Source organism: Eulemur rufifrons, chromosome 25 (assembly GCF_041146395.1).
Source record: "Eulemur rufifrons isolate Redbay chromosome 25, OSU_ERuf_1, whole genome shotgun sequence".
Taxonomy (NCBI): Eukaryota; Metazoa; Chordata; class Mammalia; order Primates; family Lemuridae; genus Eulemur; species Eulemur rufifrons.
In genome coordinates, this window is record NC_091007.1 from 12515430 (window position 1) to 12533272 (window position 17843).

The following is a 17843-nucleotide window of genomic DNA, read 5'->3' on the forward strand; positions in this document are numbered from 1 at the left end:
TTCTATTTGGAATAATTTTCCCTCTGAATTTTGAAGGCTTTTTCTCTATTAGCTTCTGGCTTCTATAGTTTCTGTTGAGAAGGACAAAGTATTCCACAATGACCCTTTGGGACCTGCTTTCTCCTCTGGAAACCTTTAGGTTTCTCTTTGTCCCCAGTGTTAGGAGATTTATAAGAATATGGCTTGGGTGTGGGTCTTTCAACCACTGTGCTGGACCCTTTGAATGTGGAAAATCAGACCTCTCATCCTGGAATTATTCTTTAGTTTCCTCTCCTCTGTTCTCTATTTCTTCTTCTAAATTCCTGTTCTCTGATTTTCTTACCATTTTCCTATTTTCTTATCTCTTTGTCTTTTCTGTTTTACTCTTTAAAGAGGTCCTTAACTTTATCTTTTAACCCTTCATTTGAATTTCCATTTCTACTGCCATATTTTTACTTTTCAAAAGCTCTTACGCTAAGTTTTTAAGTAGGAATTTGTTCTATTTTCACAGACATAATCCGCTGTTAGCTTTCAACCATGAATAGAATTCATAGTTGATTTTTCTGTTTGTTTTGGTCTCTCAGGTTAGAGGTTTTCCGAACACTCCTGCGCTCCCATTGTAAAACGGGGCATAAAATAATTAACTGGAAGTTCTGAGCTCAAAGGTGGAGCTGGCTGACTTTGTGCTTCCCTGTAGGAAAATCTTTCCGAGCAATTTTATAGGAAACCTCCTATATCATTATCTTTGGGTCTTTACTCTTTGGCATCAAATTCCCCAGAGAAGACTCTTCCATTCTGACCCAAGCCCGGCCACCAGTATTCTACAATGTCAAAGGCGGCTGGGGGCTCAACATTCAGAATCTTTGCTTTCCTGTCTAGCATTTTCTGTCCTTGCTGTGCGGAGGGTCCCTGGTCAGAGGCCTTCTCTTTTCTTGTCAGAAGATAACAACTCTGGTTTTATCCTAGGCAGGAAAAAAATTGTCACCTGGCTACTTGATGTTGTGGGGAAGTAGAGCACTCTGACTCTGAAACAGATTTTTTAACCCAACCTCCTATTTCCGGTCCCACTGTCACCACCTTTTTCAGAGATACTGTGAGCCTTCAACTTTGTTTCACAGCTTTTCTTACTGTTGACTTGAATATTCAGATTTCTGTAATCTAAGTCACTTACTAGCTCCAGCTTCCAAATTTTGTTGCTCTCATTTCTACCCTGTCTAAAATGATCCCCCAACTCATTATCATAATACCCTGCACGTTCTCTTCACGAGCATCATCATAATCTTTAATTTTAATTTGTTTTCTTTTTATTTATCTCTGCCACTAGACTCTTAACTCTCTGAGGCAATACCGTGTTCGTCTTATTACTTATTCTTGATGCCGATCACGGGACTGAATGAACTATGGTTGCAGGGGCTAAGAATATACGCTCAAAAGTCTGGGTTCAAATCCCAGCTCCACCATTTAGTACATACCCAGCCTTGGATAGATAATCTCCCTGTGGCTCATTTTCTTCATCAGTAAAAGTGAGATAATGGATGATTTAATGAGAATTCACGTAGAGTGCTTAGTACATACCTGGTGCTTGGTAAGCAATCAATTAATGCTAAGATGCAGGAAAAACAAAAATGAACGATTAAGTGTCGTCACATATATGGTGTGGAAGTATGGTCACTATATATATTTCATATTTACATTTGTTTGGGGCATGTACTTCTTCGTCCTTTGATTAGATTAATGACCTTCGGGTTGTCTGTTACTTTTTCGCCAACAGGATATCCATCACAAGGGTCACTGCTGATATCTCGCTTGCCAAACGCTCAGTATTAAACAATCCCAGTAAGCATGCAATAATAGAAAGATCCAACACAAGGTCAAGCTTAGGTAAGTCTGTGCAATGATCTTAAGCTATTTTAACACTCTTCTCCTGAAGATGACAATGAGAAGATCTAACGAGATGATAATTCCATGTGTCACAGAGTATATTAAAAAAACAACACATGTTCCCAGTAGCTAGGGCTACGGTCTTAATGATTTCATGGCATGGAAGGATTTGTTATGATAGCTTCAAGTTAAAAATTTCACGTGTTGTCAACATTAATGTTGTGGTTGTGGTTTGTTTTCACTAATGTGAGCTTTGGTGTCTATAGACTCTAAAAACTGTTGACTTTGCATCAGCGTTACCATGAGCAAGTTTATTAATCTTTTGAAGGCTTTCTCCATTTTTTAAGAAAAGATAACTACCTTGTTGAATTATTATAAGGGTTAAGTATTATAAGGGTTATAGTATGTACTCCATAAATGATGGCTATTAACCCAAGTACCCCTTAATACTTGAATTATAGCAATAATGAAATTCAGGATGATGTAGTTTGTGTGTGTATGTTGAGATTGATAAATGATGAGGTCAATTCCTGGCTATTTTCCATTGATAGCAACATTTTTGTTTTATTTTTAAAAACAGTGTTGTAGGGATTTTAGTTAACATGCTTACAGAGTGGTGTTTGCATACTGCATATTAACATGCATTGATTTGATTAAATTGAGACCCTTCAGCTATTTCTTCTCTTTGGCATGTGCTTGGAGTTTTCGGTTAATCACTGTTACACATGTGACTCACCGGATTGTTAGGTTTCTGTCTTTATAAATTTTCCGAGGACTGTTGTGTAAGATCTTTGAGCTTAATTTTTTTCTATTAATATTTATATGTTAAATATATAAATTTGGGGGAACCTCATTTTTAATATAGGAGTTTTTAGTTTACCCTGAAGTATCATTCCATAAGTAATAGAAAAACTATTAGAAATAATAAACTTCATCTGTTAGTAATGAGTATGACATTGTATAGAACTAAATTTTGTTCCTCACTTAACTTCTCATTAATGAAACCTCAGTAACGAAATTTGTTAGAGGGGGGAAATGTGATAATCTGTTGTGCTTATAGCAGTTTCTTTTTTTTATGTCCTTATCTTCTTATCACACATTATTTGATGCTCACAGGAATTATAAAATTGCTTCTTTAATATATTCAACTGATTAACAAAGTCAAGTAAATTGTTTAGACTCATCAACTGAATCAGTGACATAAAAGATTTATTTAGATTACCAAGGCTTTTTGTAACTACTGACTATACATTATTTTTTTAACTTTTTTATTAACATTGAACTCACAGGCAACCGCACTATAACTCATCCCTGAAGGAAGTTCATCTAACACATGTATTCTCTAATAAGGCACATCAGTCTTGTGCCTAGGAACACTACACAGCACTTCAGCATTATGCTTGGGGGCCATTTTAAACAGTGAAATCATTAATTCAAAAGTGCAAAAATGCAAAATATATGTCACTAAATAGACCATGAAAAGGATACTTGTTTACAGTCTAAGAGCTGTAACAAGAAGGCAGAGTACTGCTTTGCTCAGCCTCAGCTAGGAGCATGTGCATTGGGTGACTCAAATTGTCGCTGCTCTGTATGTCCACAAAGTGCCATGAATATTACTGCTTCTGAGGTTATAAATAAATTTTAGCAAGTATGTGAATTCATAAATACAGAATCTATGAATAAGTATAGACTGTACTTTATATTTGGAAGCCATTAGTTTATACATGTAGTCAGAGAATCGAAAATGATAAGGCTAAGACAAGCCCAGACCCCCGACAAGCACCAGTATTTAGAGGGTTGGCAGAGAAAGTAGGCTCTTGAGAAACAATAGGAAATATAGCTGCGCGGGGAAAACTTGCAGAGAGAAGTAGCACAGTCAGGAGGGAATGCGTTTCAGTGATCCAAACGCCCAGAGGTCAAGCACGATAAAGACTGGCAACACCCATTGCCTTTCTGGATGGGCCATTTCCATCCCAGACTTCAGTGCTCTACTCACATAGAGCAGGGAGGGTCAGAGGGATGAGAACCTGGACCCCGTGGAAGGTGGCCATGGGCCCAGAGCCCAGGGAATTGGTGATACAGACTGGCCAGATGCGTCATCTGGATTCCTAGGAAACTCAATGTGCAAAAACCTTTTCTAATATTGCTGAAGAAGAGGAATGCATGAATTACACATTAACTATGTCTTTGTACAACATGAAGATTTTTAGTTTTTCTCACGGTAGTGCAAGGGCAAAGATGATTTGAAAAAGAAAAACAAACCAGGCAGGAGAATGATCAGAGAACACCCATCCCCCAGTATCACATGTTAAATGACATGTTAGGAGTGTTATGTGGACCCTATGGGATGGGAAATATTTTAAAAGTGGAGCTTTGTGCAAAACTGATCCTGTCCTACTCTAGGTATGTAAGTTTATGTATACATGCTACTAGGATTATTTGTGGCACTAAAGGCTCTCATTTTCTCTTTGTTAAATTTTGCTGTTATATTTCTTCTTCTTGCTTTCCTTCAGGTCTTTGTTAGTCTTCTTATTGATTTTAAGCTGGTAGATTACAGTCTTTCTATTTCCCATCCTTAAAATGGTGAAAATATTAGAATGTATCCTTAGGATTGCGATGTGGCTAGAACGTGTTGACACATAGTAGTAGGAGATAAGTCAATGGCGGTTGTTATTAGTTTTTTTATTTTCTTTTTCTTTTCCCTTTCCTGGGAACAAGAAGAAATATTAGCTTAGCAGTGTCAATTCTGATTTTTCAAATACAGTGCATAGTTTATATAATTCTTCTGTTTCTTATTTAGAGACTAAAGTATATAAGACATAAATCTAGATCTGAAGCCAGACAGCACCGGGTGCTTTCCATGAGTGTTGTTACATGGAGTTGTCATTGCTGCTTTTCTTTCTCATCTGTGATTCTCAAACTCTAGCCTGTATCAGAATCACCTAGAGGGTATGTTAAAACACAGATTGCTTGTCCCAACCCCAAAGGTTCTTATTTAGTAAGTGTGGGATGAAGTATGAGACTTTGCATTTCTAACATAGTTCTTGGAGATCATACTTTAAAAAAAAATTGCTGATTTAATGCAGATGCTTCCTCAGTAACCCATTTCAGAAATTGTTTTTATTCTATTCTGAAAATACTCATTATCCTCACAGTAACAGCAAGCGGTACTTGGATCAGGCTCTTCTAAAACAAACAAACAAACAAAAAATCTCAATCCTTAGGACAGTGGTTTACAAAGTTGACCTTGCATCAAAGCTCCACGGAAAGCATGTGGAAACACAGAGAACTGGGCTTCACCCCCAGGGTTCCTGATTCAGTAAGTCTGGGATGTGGCCTGAGAATCCGTGTTTCTAGCACATTTCTAGGAGATATTAATGCTGCTGGTTCCAGGACCATACTTTAAACACTAATGAGCTAAACCATTTTTTGTTTTGTAATGTCGACCTGAATCCCTCAAGTGGTTGGATATTTGTTTCCTTTATATTTACACTGTTATTAATTTTATATTTAACTTGTATTAAATCACCTATATTAATGATATCATTCAGAGCCTTTGTAACCTTTTTTTGCTAACTTATCTGTCACAGTTTGATTAAAGCTATTACAAATATAATGAGAAATTGATTAGTGATTTTAGTTGACATATCCCAGTGCTGTTATTGATATAAAGGGTCACAATTTTGTTATATTTTATATTTGTATACAACAAAATTTTTTAATTATATTTATCCTAAATTTGACTTTATGTGCTTTCACAAGCTTCCTTTACTTTTTAAAAATAGCATTTGCCTAATTTTTTGGTAATCTGCATGTTTGTGGTTATAGCCTATACTTTTATTTTTAAACTTTCTGTGAGATTCTGAGGTTTATGTCTTATAAGCAGCATATGGATTTTTTAATTCTCCAAAAACCTATATAAACAGGGGGATTTAACCAGTGTAAATTAATTTTCTGAAATGATCTACTTGCTGTCTTTTTCTATATTTTGTTTTATTCAGCTTTCCTCTTTCCTCATGTTTTGTATTTTATTTTAGTTATTTACGGTTGGTAACTACAGCCTGTTTTACCTTTTATGGTAGCTCTTATAAGTTCTTAAAAATGTAACTGAGAGAGTTCCATTCCTGGGTAAGATGGAGTCAGTACACTTCACCCAGTCTCTCCCACTGGCAACAGCTATAGAACCTGCACAGAATGCAAAGAACGGTTATTTGAAGACTTTGAAAAATAAATCATAGCAGGCAGATGAGAGAAGATGACCGAAATTTTAAGTCCGACTGAAATGATGATGAGCTTAGCTTATTTTTTTTTTTTTTTTTCCTGCGGGATCCTATGGCCTGGATTCTTGTAACCAGGAACCTGGAACCTAGGCATTGGCATAGGCACCAAAAGGTCCAAGATAAACACTCAGTTCCGTTTCAAGGAGCAGGAAAGGGGTCTCCTGGCAGAGACAGCAGTAGCAACAGGGACACTCAGATGCCCAGAACTCTGAGAGAGGAGCTGTGTTTCCCAGAGTAGGATAAACCCCTGTTTGGTTGCACAAATGAAAGTATATCGTGTTGCCTCTGGAGTTAACTATGCTAATGGACCATTGTAGGAGAGGGAAAAAATAAACCCTGAAGGTTCTGAAGCATTAAGTACATCCTCACATATTTGGAGTGGTACAAGACTTCTTTGCATGTATGGATGGTTTCATAAAGGCTCAGAAAAGTCCTTTTTCCTCAGTTATGATACTAATTAAGAAACATAATTTAAAATATTTACATTGGCTATTTGTATTTTTCAGAGTTGGAGAATGCAAATAAGGAATATTATATGCTTACAAATAACATTACTTGAATTCAGATAGTAGAGAGTATGGCAATACAGATATTTGCCAGTTTCAAATCAAATGTTAAAATATAGTGAATGTAGATAATTACATTACTGCTTTGTGAAAGAACGTACCACAGAGTTTTTTAAACTGCCCAACTTTGTAGTATCCTCAAATTGTGGTTTGGTTTTACCACAAGCAACTTCCCAGGGACAAGTCAATTTAGTACCTTGTTGTACACATTTGTATTCAAATATGTGGTTGTGGTACATAATTGTACCACAGAATAGCAAAAACTATGTACTGAAAGTGAAAAAATATTAAGCAAATAAATGTATAGGTCAGTGGTTCTCCAAGTGTGGTCCTCAAATCAATAGCATCAATATGACAGGGACATTGGTTAGGGATGAAATACTCAGGCCCCATCCTGATCTACTGAATTAGAAACTCTGGGAGTGGCCCATACCATCTCTAATTTAAGCCCACCACGTGACTCTACTGTATGGCAAAGTTTGAGAACTTACTGATCTAGTTCGAGCCCATCACTATGTAATATAAAGAACCTGAGAGCCACAGGATGTGAAAGGCTATGGAGCGAGGCACCTGCCAGTCCAAGCGTGTTTTTCACTGGGTGGAGCCATTTTTCAGTGATGTTGATTGCATATTACTTGAACATCTGTCATCTTCTACGAAGAGAGAAAAAAAATTATGGAGAATAAAGGGCTGAGGATAGTTGGCTTTATGATAGCCTTGGAAATAACTGGAATTTATGGCCTAGTTGATTTTTTGAATCTCACTACTTCCCTCCTTTTGACCTATCCATTACCAGGGTAGCTGTGTCTGTCTTGAGGAATCAGCACAGTTTTTTATATTGTGTTGCTCTGATGGCCCGACTATAGCAATGTCTCCATCCAAAAGGAGCCTCTGATTTCATGTAAATACATTTGGTTGCCAAATGTACTCATGTTTTTAAGATTTAATGATGTTTTTCTACAACAGCAGTTTTTACTTTGATTTTTAAAAACCTTATAATTCATTCTTTCAGCACACTTTCTGAGTGCCAACTATGTACCCGGCACTGTGCTGAGGGAAAGAATAGAAATAATTTCATATTGTTCTGAGTTTTTAATCACACCACCGAAATAGAGATAAGTGTTAACAGAGGTAGGTGGAAAGTCATACCTGAGGTTCATTAAGTACAGGGGATCTGCAACTTACAATGGGGTCATGTTCTGACAAACACATTAAGTTGAAAATTAAATGCATTTAATACACTTAACCTGCTGAACATCATAGCTTAGCCTCACTTAAATGTGCTCAGAACACTTACATAAGCCTACAGTTGGACAAAGTCGTCTATCACAAAGTTTATTTTGGAATAAAGTGTAGAATATCTCTTGTAATTTACTAAATACTATACTGAGAGTGAGAAACAGGATGGTTGTATGGGTACTTGATGTACAGTTTCTACTGAATGCGTGCTGCTTTCACACCATTGTAAAGTGGAAAAAATCATAAGTCAAACTGCCATTGGTAATAATCTTATTACATATCCAGAAGTAAGGATCCTCTGTACTTACCATGGGACAGGCTCAGTGACAGAAGCTTTGCATGTTGATTCATTTAGTCCCCATTTCCATTTTACAAATAAGAATACTCAGGTTCCAAGAGGTGAAACATATCATCCATCAGTCACATAGCTCTATGAAGTGACAGTGCCTAGTTTCTGCCCCAAGCCACCTTGCTACCTTGCAGTGGGAACTCAAAGGCAGAACTTACTGGGTTGGAGGAAGGTGGTTAGAGAAGGCTTTACAGGTTTTCTTTATTAAGACAAGGCAGGAACTAATCAAAATTATGAGTTTTGTGCCTAGTGAGTATGAAAATAGCATTGGCATTACCATTCAATAACTGATACCAGAGCTGCCTCTGGGTTTTATGAATTCCTTACCACTCAGACATCCCTCAACACTAGCCACAATGAAAGTAACCACCATCTCTGTTTTCACAGTATTTTTTGATTACAGAAATGTCCTTCAAAATTAAGGTAACTTCTCTTCCTTCTTGGAGATAGATTGTTCCTGGTATTGTTTATAGATATCAGAAATATACAGCATAGGAATAATGTTACTCATTTTTCAGCTCATTTTAATTCAATGAATATAAAAAAACTTTGTGATGTGGGGAGGTGAATAAGTTTGCCTTCTCTTCAAGATGCTGGGCTGCATTCTTTGACCAGTTAGGACAATTCTAAAGGACCAAATGGACTTTGAGTCTTTTCTTTCAGTTTCAGAAATGAACAAGTGTTACAATTTATTTCAAAAATGAAATGTCAAAGCATGATGTACTCTGTCAAAGGGAAATTCCTGGTATGGATACATTTCTTTTTGAAGGCATCATTTTTAGTTGGAAGTTAAAAGTATTTTCATCCCAATGTGTTCTCTCTTTAAGGTTGTATTTACTAATGCAGTGTTGCACTGGGATTCTGAAAGGCCACTTTAAAATCTTTTAAATTATCTCAGTTTTTCCCTTAACTAAAAAAGTATAAAGTATTTGTGTCTGTAGGACTACTAGAAAGATATTGATATATGTGTGTATGTGTATATATATACATACATATGTATTCCTATATATTAATAGAAGTAATTTCTGGATATGTAATAAGATTATGGATTATTTTATGTCTATCTGTTATTTTGATTTTATTCAATAAACACAATGTTAAACTGATCAATAAAAATATAGCACTCAAACCTTTAAAAGAAAGTTACATTTAAGGTATGGGATTCTGTGAGTATGTGAATAGTTACTAACATAGATGAAAATCTTTGTGATCAAATTTCTTAATGTTTATAATAAATGTTAATTTAGGTTGGAACTTGAGTGTCAGGGTTCAGTGGCCATGTAAACATTTATAGGGCACAAAGCAGCAGCAAGGTGGTAACTGTAATAAAGTTGAAGATCAACAGATTAGCCCAGGTGTGGTGGCATGCGCCTGTAGTCCTAGCTGGTTGGGAGGCGGAGGCAGGACGATTGCTGGAGCCCAGGAGGTTGAGGTTGCCGTGGGCTGTGATGATGCCATTGCACTGCAGACCAGGGGACAGAGTGAGATCCTGTCTCAAAAATAAACGAACAGAAAAGTTAGGTATAACTTTTAGATAAAAGTTAGGTAAAAGTAGTAGTGATACTATTTTAGAACAGTATTATGAAAAGGAATATCAGAATGCCATTTTTAGCTTTAAAACTGTTAATAAAAGAAAATTCAAATATATTTGAAAATAAAGTGAGTATTATAAGGGACCCCAGGTACTCATCACCCAGTTTTAAAGATCAGCTACTCATGGCCAATCTTGTTTAATTTATAGTCTTCCCCTTCCTGCCCCGCAAATACCCACAGATTATTTGGAGGCAAATACCTGTCATCATGGTTTATCAAGTTTGTTCATTTAATACATTGTAAGTTACTATTTGCCTGAATTAGGATCCAAATAAAGTCCATACATTTTGGTTAATGGGTCTCTTAAGTCTCTCAATATATAGTTTTTTTTTGTAAGCATGTTTTTTGAAAAAAATGTTATTGATTTGTGTGGTACAGGTGCAGGTTTGTTTTATGGATATATTGCACAGCCGTGAAGTCTGTGCTTTGTTATGTAACCCTCAACCGGTTAGTGGGCATAGTATCAGGTAATTTCTCATCCCACACTCCTCTACCCTCCTCCTCTTCTAAGTCTCTCGGGTCTATTATTCCACACTCTGTGTCCATGGGTACTAATTTAGCTCCTACTTATGAGTGAGACTGTGTCATTTGATTTTCTGTTCCTGAGTTACTTAAGAAAATGGCCTCCAGTTCCATCCATGTTGCTGTAAAAGACACGATTTCATTTCTTTTTGTCACTGACTAGTATTCCATAATGTGTGTGTGTGTATATATGTGCCACACTTTTCTTTATCCACTCATGAATTGATGGGCACTTAGGATAGTTCCTTATCTTTGCTATTGTGAACAGTGCTGCAATAAATATACAAGTGCAGGTATCTTTTTGATAGAATGACTTATTTTCCTTTGGGCAAATACCTAGTAGTGGGATAGTTGGATCAAGTCATAAATCTATTTGTGGTTCTTTGAGGACTCTCGATATTGTTTTCCATAGAGGTTGCACTAGTTTTGACTTTTTAATAACAGCCATTCTAACTGGAGTAAGATGATATTTCACTGTGGTTTTAATTTGCATTTCTCTGATTAGTGATATTGAACATTTTTTCATGTTTTTTGGCCATTTGTAAGTCTTTTGCAAAAATGTCTGTTCATGTCTTTTCCTTGCTTTTAATCAGGTTTTTTTTTTCTTGTTCACTTTGAGTTCCTTGTAGATTCTGGTATTAGTCCTTTGTTAGATGCATAGTTTGTGAATATTTTCTCCCATGTAGGTTGTCTGTTTACTCTGTTGTTAATCTATGGATTTTTTTGTGTCTTTTTTCCCTTCAGGTTTCTTGAAGACATTGGGTTTCTTCTTCTGTAGGGTTTTCACAGTTTGAATTTTACTAACTGCATTACATTGGTGTAGTTTATGTGATTCTCTCTGTTCCGTGTTTCTTATATACTGGTAAATCCAGAAAGTTGATTTGTTTTTTTTCTTTTAGCACAACTGTGTCATGGGTGTATGTGACCAAATGTTATTTTAAAGCTAGTATCTTAAGTAGTTGGGACCTTGATTTCTTAAGACATTCAGGTAAATAAAAGGACTCTGGTCATACATATTGTAAGGCAGGAATGAAAAGGCATTCACAGGTCCAAGTTCCCCGGCCTGAAGGAGTCTCAAGGAAATGATCCTCCGTGACTACAGTAGGAACTGCAAGCTTCATCTTATGTTTTATAGACCTAGGCTGCCTCATCTAGTAGCTTCTGGCTATTTAAGTTACCAAGAGAGATCATGGAGCAGAAGAACTGAATGTAATTTTCTTGGAGTTCAAGTAGATTTTAAAATGTTTGGTCACCAGTTTTCAATAGACTGTATAGTTTCGATTTCTGTAGTGCAGCCCTTAGGTAATGGCCCCTTAAAAACATGAATGTTGCAGGCACAATTCCTTTGTTGGTGGAAAATATGAGTAGTGTGCTTCTGAACAAGTTTGTTACAGACACCCTTCATGTCTCTGTGGTTATGTTGTTATTTCAACTTGTTAATAAACGTATCTAGACAGCATAGGAATAGGTGACACATAAATCCATGCATTAAAAGGAAAGCTAGTAATGGTTGCTAGGGTAAAGTGGTTAGAAACACATGAAAGATATCTCTTTTAAATTTTTTATTTAATAGTTTTATGAAATAATTTCATAAAGGTTTTACAGCACAAAAAAGTGAGGCAGCAGAACAACAAAAAAATTTATTACTGATATATACAGCATTATACTAAAATAAAATTTAAATCTGGTTGAGAGAGCAATTGCTTAAAATCTGAAGGTGCTGTGCAGAAACAGATCTTTGCACAAAGGATAGCTTACACATCAATTCTATTGCCTGTAAACCTTCCTGTTGAAGAAACAGTGTACCATTTTACTTTAGTCTAAAAATACTGTACTCAAACTAATTGAATTTTAACATTTTACAGCGGAAGTTCAGAGTGAAATTGAAAGGATTTTTGAACTTGCAAGAACACTGCAATTGGTAGTCCTTGATGCAGATACTATTAATCATCCAGCTCAACTTAGTAAAACCTCTTTGGCCCCTATTATAGTGTATGTAAAGATTTCCTCTCCTAAGGTAAGTATGGGTGCTATTATTTGCTCTATGATCAAACTTTACTAAAATGTGTTTTATGTTCTTCTCAATGATAACAGTCATTATGATGAATATAGAGCTCATGGGGACATTCGGTCATCAAGAATTTGTAACACTGATACAAGCAAAGCATAGTTAAATGATCTAGAATAGCAATTCTCAGAGTGTGGCGTATGAGTCCCTGGAGGGTTCTGAGATACTTTCAGAGGGTCTACGAAGTCAAAACTACTTCTAGGGTAATACTAAGACATTATTTGCCGTTTTGACATTTGCATGAATGATGCAAAAGCAGTGGTGAGTACAACTGATGGACCCTAAGCAGGAATCAAGACTGTGGTATCAAAAAGCACTAGCAGTTATTGAGTATCCTGATGTAGTGAAATTTATTAAATTTGAACTCTTAAGTCCAAGTCTTTTTAATATTCTGTGTAATGAAATAGGAAGTAAGTTGTCTCAAGGACAAGCACGGATGTGATTATTTGAGTTGTGAACTAAACTAGCCACTTTTTTCATGGAACACCATTTTTACCTCAAGGAACAGCTGACAGGCTATGCTTATTCAGGCTTGGGTATTTGGTAGATATCTTCTTGACGAAAGTGTGCCTGTTGGTTGGGCGTGGTGGCTCATGCCTTTAACCCCAGCACTTTGGGAGGCCCAGGCAGGAGAATTGCTTGAGGTCAGGAGTTCAAGACCAGCCTGAGCAATATAGTGAGAAGCCCCCATGTCTACAAAATTTTTTTTTTTTTTTGGAGACAGAGTCTCGCTTTGTTGCCCAGGCTAGAGAGTGCTGTGGCATCAGCCTAGCTCACAGCAACCTCAAACTCCTGGGCTCAAGCGATTCTACTGCCTCAGCCGCCCGGGTAGCTGAGACTATAGGCATGTGCCACCATGCCCGGCTAATTTTTTCTATATATATTTTAGTTGGCCAGATAATTTCTATTTTTAGTAGAGACGGGGGTCTCTCTCTTGCTCTGGCTGGTCTCAAACTCCTGAGCTCAAACGATCTGCCCCGTCTCAGCCTCCCAGAGTGTTAAGATTACAGGTGTGAGCCACTGTGCGCGGCCCCAAATTTTTTTTAAAAACATTACCTGGGTGTAATGGTATACACCTGTAGTCCTAGCTTACTGGGGAGGTTGATGCAGGAGTATTGCTTGGGCCCAGGAATTGGAGGTTACTGTAGCTATGATCCCACTAGTGCACCCCAGACTGGGTGACAGAGCAAGACTCTGTCCCTTAAAACAAAAGAAAGCGAGCCTGTCACTTAAAGGAGAAGAACTAACAGTATGTGTTGCCAATGGAAGAACTCCCGTGAACCCCACTATTTTTCAAATGATCAATGAATGATGTTAATTTCAAGACAGACTAATGGAAAGACTAAGTTCATTGAATATGGTTTCCGATTTCACATGGCAACTACTTTGAGTTTTTGTGTAGTATCAAAGAATATCCACAATTACTTGGAAATGCCACTAAAGTAGTCCTCCTTTTCTCAATCACATGTGGTAGGTTGGATTTTCTTTGCATATTTCAAATAAAACGATAGATTGACTGTTAGAAGCAGATAGACTTGTCTTCTATGAAGCCAGGCATTACATTTGGGAAAAAAAAACATAGAGCTAGTTTTATAAAAATAAGTAATTTATGTTAATGTGTAACAGATTTATTAATTTTGAATGTTTAGAATTTCTCAGTTTTAATTTTTAATACAGTAAATATTAGATACATTTGATATAAACAAAAGCTTTTTGGGGTCCTCGACAACTTTTTAAAACCCAAAAAGGTTTTGAGACCAAGTGTTTGTGAACTGCTAGCCTAGAAGACTCAGAATAAGCGCTACGCTGGTGCTTAAAGTTTGCACCTGAGCTTTATGTTAACATGTTAATTTTGCAGATAATCTTATCCATTGTATTTTATAGCAAAATCTATTGTAAGCCCTTTCTCCCGTATAAGAAAAGGGACTATATATAAAAAGGCCTCAGAGAAAGGAATCAATAACATTCCTCTCTTAAAAACTCCTATCTTTTACAGGTTTTACAAAGGTTAATAAAATCTCGAGGGAAATCTCAAGCTAAACACCTCAATGTCCAGATGGTAGCAGCTGATAAACTGGCTCAGTGTCCTCCAGTAAGTTCTCTCTCTATAGGGTATAATCCAGTTGAAGAGATCAGACCTGGCATTATTTTTTAAAAAACAAGCAAAAAAAAAAAAAACAGACAAACCCTTGTCAGGGCAGAGAATCCTCCTTACTTAAAGGGGTATTCACTCCAAGGAAGTGAACTGTCCTGCCTCCTTCCTGATCATGTCATGGCTTACAGAAAACTATGGTGCAGTTGGTGGTGACCTCATTTTGTTAATATCTAACACAAGACCATGGTTCCAAAAATTTGGTTTGTAAGATGGATCTTTTGGGGTTGGTTTATTACTCACATCTGATCACAGTAACTGATTTGAGAACATGTGAAAATAAATTTCTAAGTACTAAGTTAGCCAGATTCCTCTAATCCGTGCCTTTACAACATACGCCTTGGAACTATAGATTTCTCCTAAGTGCAGCTCTTCCAGAGGCTGAAAGAGTTATATCAACTTTTGCTTGCTAGAAGTATGTTAAAATTTGATTAAGTCTTTTGAAAAGCGAAGCATTGTTTTCTTCCCCAATGAACTGTGAAGGTAGGACCATGTCAAGTTATGTCCTCACCTTGCTTTATTCATTTCCAAATTAAGATTTCACAATCCCTGTGTCAAGAACAGGCTTCTTCCTGTACTGTTCAGATTTTTACCTTGATTCACTGTTAAGAGTGTCACAGTACAGAAAAGTTATTGGTTAAGCATTTGATGTCCTATAACACTGATTTGAGGTGAATAGATACTTATACGCTAACTAACTAAGACAATCAGCCACCAGAAAAGGGGAAAGGTAGGAACACATACCCCAGGGTCCAGCTCCTCTGCCCCTCTCTCCCTCTGATATGGGGGATGGGGGTGGGAACTCACTCCCTCACGGGCCAGTGTAAATGTTCTGTCTGCCTCTGCAGGAGTTGTTTGATGTGATCTTGGATGAGAACCAGCTTGAGGATGCTTGTGAGCACCTTGCCGACTATCTGGAGGCCTACTGGAAGGCCACCCACCCTCCCAGCAGCAGTCTCCCCAACCCTCTCCTTAGCCGTACTTTAGCCACTTCAACTCTGCCTCTTAGCCCCACCCTAGCCTCTAATTCACAGGTAAGGGAGTTCTTTTTTTAAAAGTCTTCACAGAGAAAGTAGGCTACTTAAGGAGCTACCGCTGAGATCCTAGCCCAGATAGGGTACAGGAACAAGCCATGCACTGGCTCACTAAACAGAGACAAACATTACAAGCTATTTAACCAAGTCCAGCATGAGCTGTGTATCTGTAAGAAAAGCAAGGTAAACAGAATATACTATGGACATATACATAGGCTGTAAAACTCACTAATAACTACACATTCTTTAAGACACGGTAGTCCGCAGCACAGGGTGTGGAAGGAGACCGCTTGGATTCAAGTCTGGGCTCTACAACCTGGGACAAGTTCCCTAACTGCTTGCTCTTGCCTCAGGAATAACAAGGGCAAACTAGCTCTTGAGGCTGTTGTATTGGGTCATCTCCTATCTTTTCTCATGAGATGACTTTATCTCATAGGGTTGTAGTATTAGTGAGTTGTTACATGAAATGGTCCTAGAACAGTACCTGTCCCATGTTGCCATTTCAGCACTTTTTATTTTTAATTATTTTAGAATTTTTTTCTTAAATGCTTCTGCTTAAGTATATGTGGGAAGATTAAGTGTACATCCATCTATAGAAAAATCTCAGGGACCTGCATCTGTATTTGAACCCCAAGAGAAAATATAAAAGAACACTGTTTCTTTTTTAAAAAAAAAATTACTGTGTGTGCTCTTCTAAGCACTTACCTTACAAATGCCACTGGACACTGTAAAAGGAATTAAGTGAGGTAGGTTAGAATTCATTTCAGCATTTTAGATACCTGAAGACTATACCTGAATAGACTTGCTCCGCCCTGCTAGTTCTTTACACACTCACCTTGGTTCGTGCCTGTGTGCCCTCCCTTCCTTGCCAGGGTTCTCAAGGTGAGCAGAGGACTGATCGCTCCGCTCCTATCCGGTCTGCTTCCCAAGCTGAAGAAGAACCTTGCCTGGAACCACTGAAGAAATCCCAGCACCGTTCTTCCTCCTCTGCCCCCCACCACAACCATCGCAGTGGCACAAGTCGAGGCCTCTCCAGGCAAGAGACGTTTGATTCAGAAACCCAGGAGAGTCGAGACTCTGCCTACGTGGAGCCGAAGGAAGATTATTCCCATGAACACGTGGACCACTATGCCTCCCACCGTGACCACAACCACAGAGATGAGAGCCACGGGAGCAGTGACCACAGACACAGGGAGCCGAGGCACCGTTCCAGGGACACGGATCGAGAACAGGACCACAACGAGTGCAACAAACAACGGAGCCGTCATAAATCCAAGGATCGCTACTGTGACAAGGACGGAGAAGTAATATCCAAAAAACGGAATGAGGCCGGGGAGTGGAACAGGGATGTTTACATCCGCCAATGACTTTTGCCCTTTTGTGGTTTTTTTTTTTTTTTTTGAAGTCTTGTATAACAGCACCCTGAAACAAAATCTTTGGGGTCTATATTACAATCATATGTGATCTGTCTTGTAATATTTTGTATTGCTGTTGCTTGAATAGCAATAGCATGAAATAGAGTATTAATATACTTTTTTTTTTCTCTTTTGTAAGTGCTATACAAATTGGCCTGGTACGGCTGCAGTCCTCCGGTTCGATACTGGACTCTTCAAAAACTGTTTTGGGTAGCTGCCACTTGAACAAAATCTGTTGCCATCCAGGTGATGTTAGTGTTTTAAAGAAACGTAGCTGATGTATCCAACAAGCCAGAATCAGCACAGAGAAAAAGTGGAATTTCTTGTATCTCTAGATTTTTAATACGCAGGCACCTGATTTGCATATTCATTCATTCATGGACCACTGTTTCTTGCTTGTACCTCTGGCTGACTAAATTTGGGGACAGATTCAGTCTTGCCTTACACAAAGGGGATCATAAAGTTAGAATCTATTTTCTATGTACTAGTACTGTGTACTGTATAGACAGTTTGTAAATGTTTCTGCAAACACCTTATTATAATTATATACATATATATATATATATATCAGTTTGATCACACTATTTTAGAGTCTTAATGCCAAGTCAGCAGATTTGCTTTATGAATTACAGGGACTAGAAATGCCCACATTCAGGAAATTTGTAGTAACATTGTCTAGACACTATCCTCATTCTATTAGAAAGTCTGTACATACTGTAAATATGTGTGATTGCTTGACTTGAAAAGGTTTGATTTCTGAATGTT

At 37.6% G+C, this 17843-nt stretch overlaps 1 protein-coding gene across 5 annotated transcripts in view; it reads left to right on the forward strand.

The window, feature by feature from the left end:
• CACNB2 (calcium voltage-gated channel auxiliary subunit beta 2) overlaps positions 1-17586 on the forward strand; it is a 299751-nt gene extending 282165 nt beyond the window's left edge. For all 5 annotated transcript variants that reach the window (XM_069459014.1, XM_069459016.1, XM_069459015.1 and 2 more), the window contains 5 exons: positions 1751-1860; positions 12275-12426; positions 14474-14569; positions 15478-15663; positions 16536-17586. In XM_069459014.1, coding sequence (XP_069315115.1) covers positions 1751-1860; positions 12275-12426; positions 14474-14569; positions 15478-15663; positions 16536-17030 — 1039 coding nt within the window. In that variant the 3' untranslated portion in view covers positions 17031-17586. The remainder of the gene's footprint in view (positions 1-1750; positions 1861-12274; positions 12427-14473; positions 14570-15477; positions 15664-16535) is intronic.
• The last annotated feature ends 257 nt before the right edge of the window (positions 17587-17843 follow it).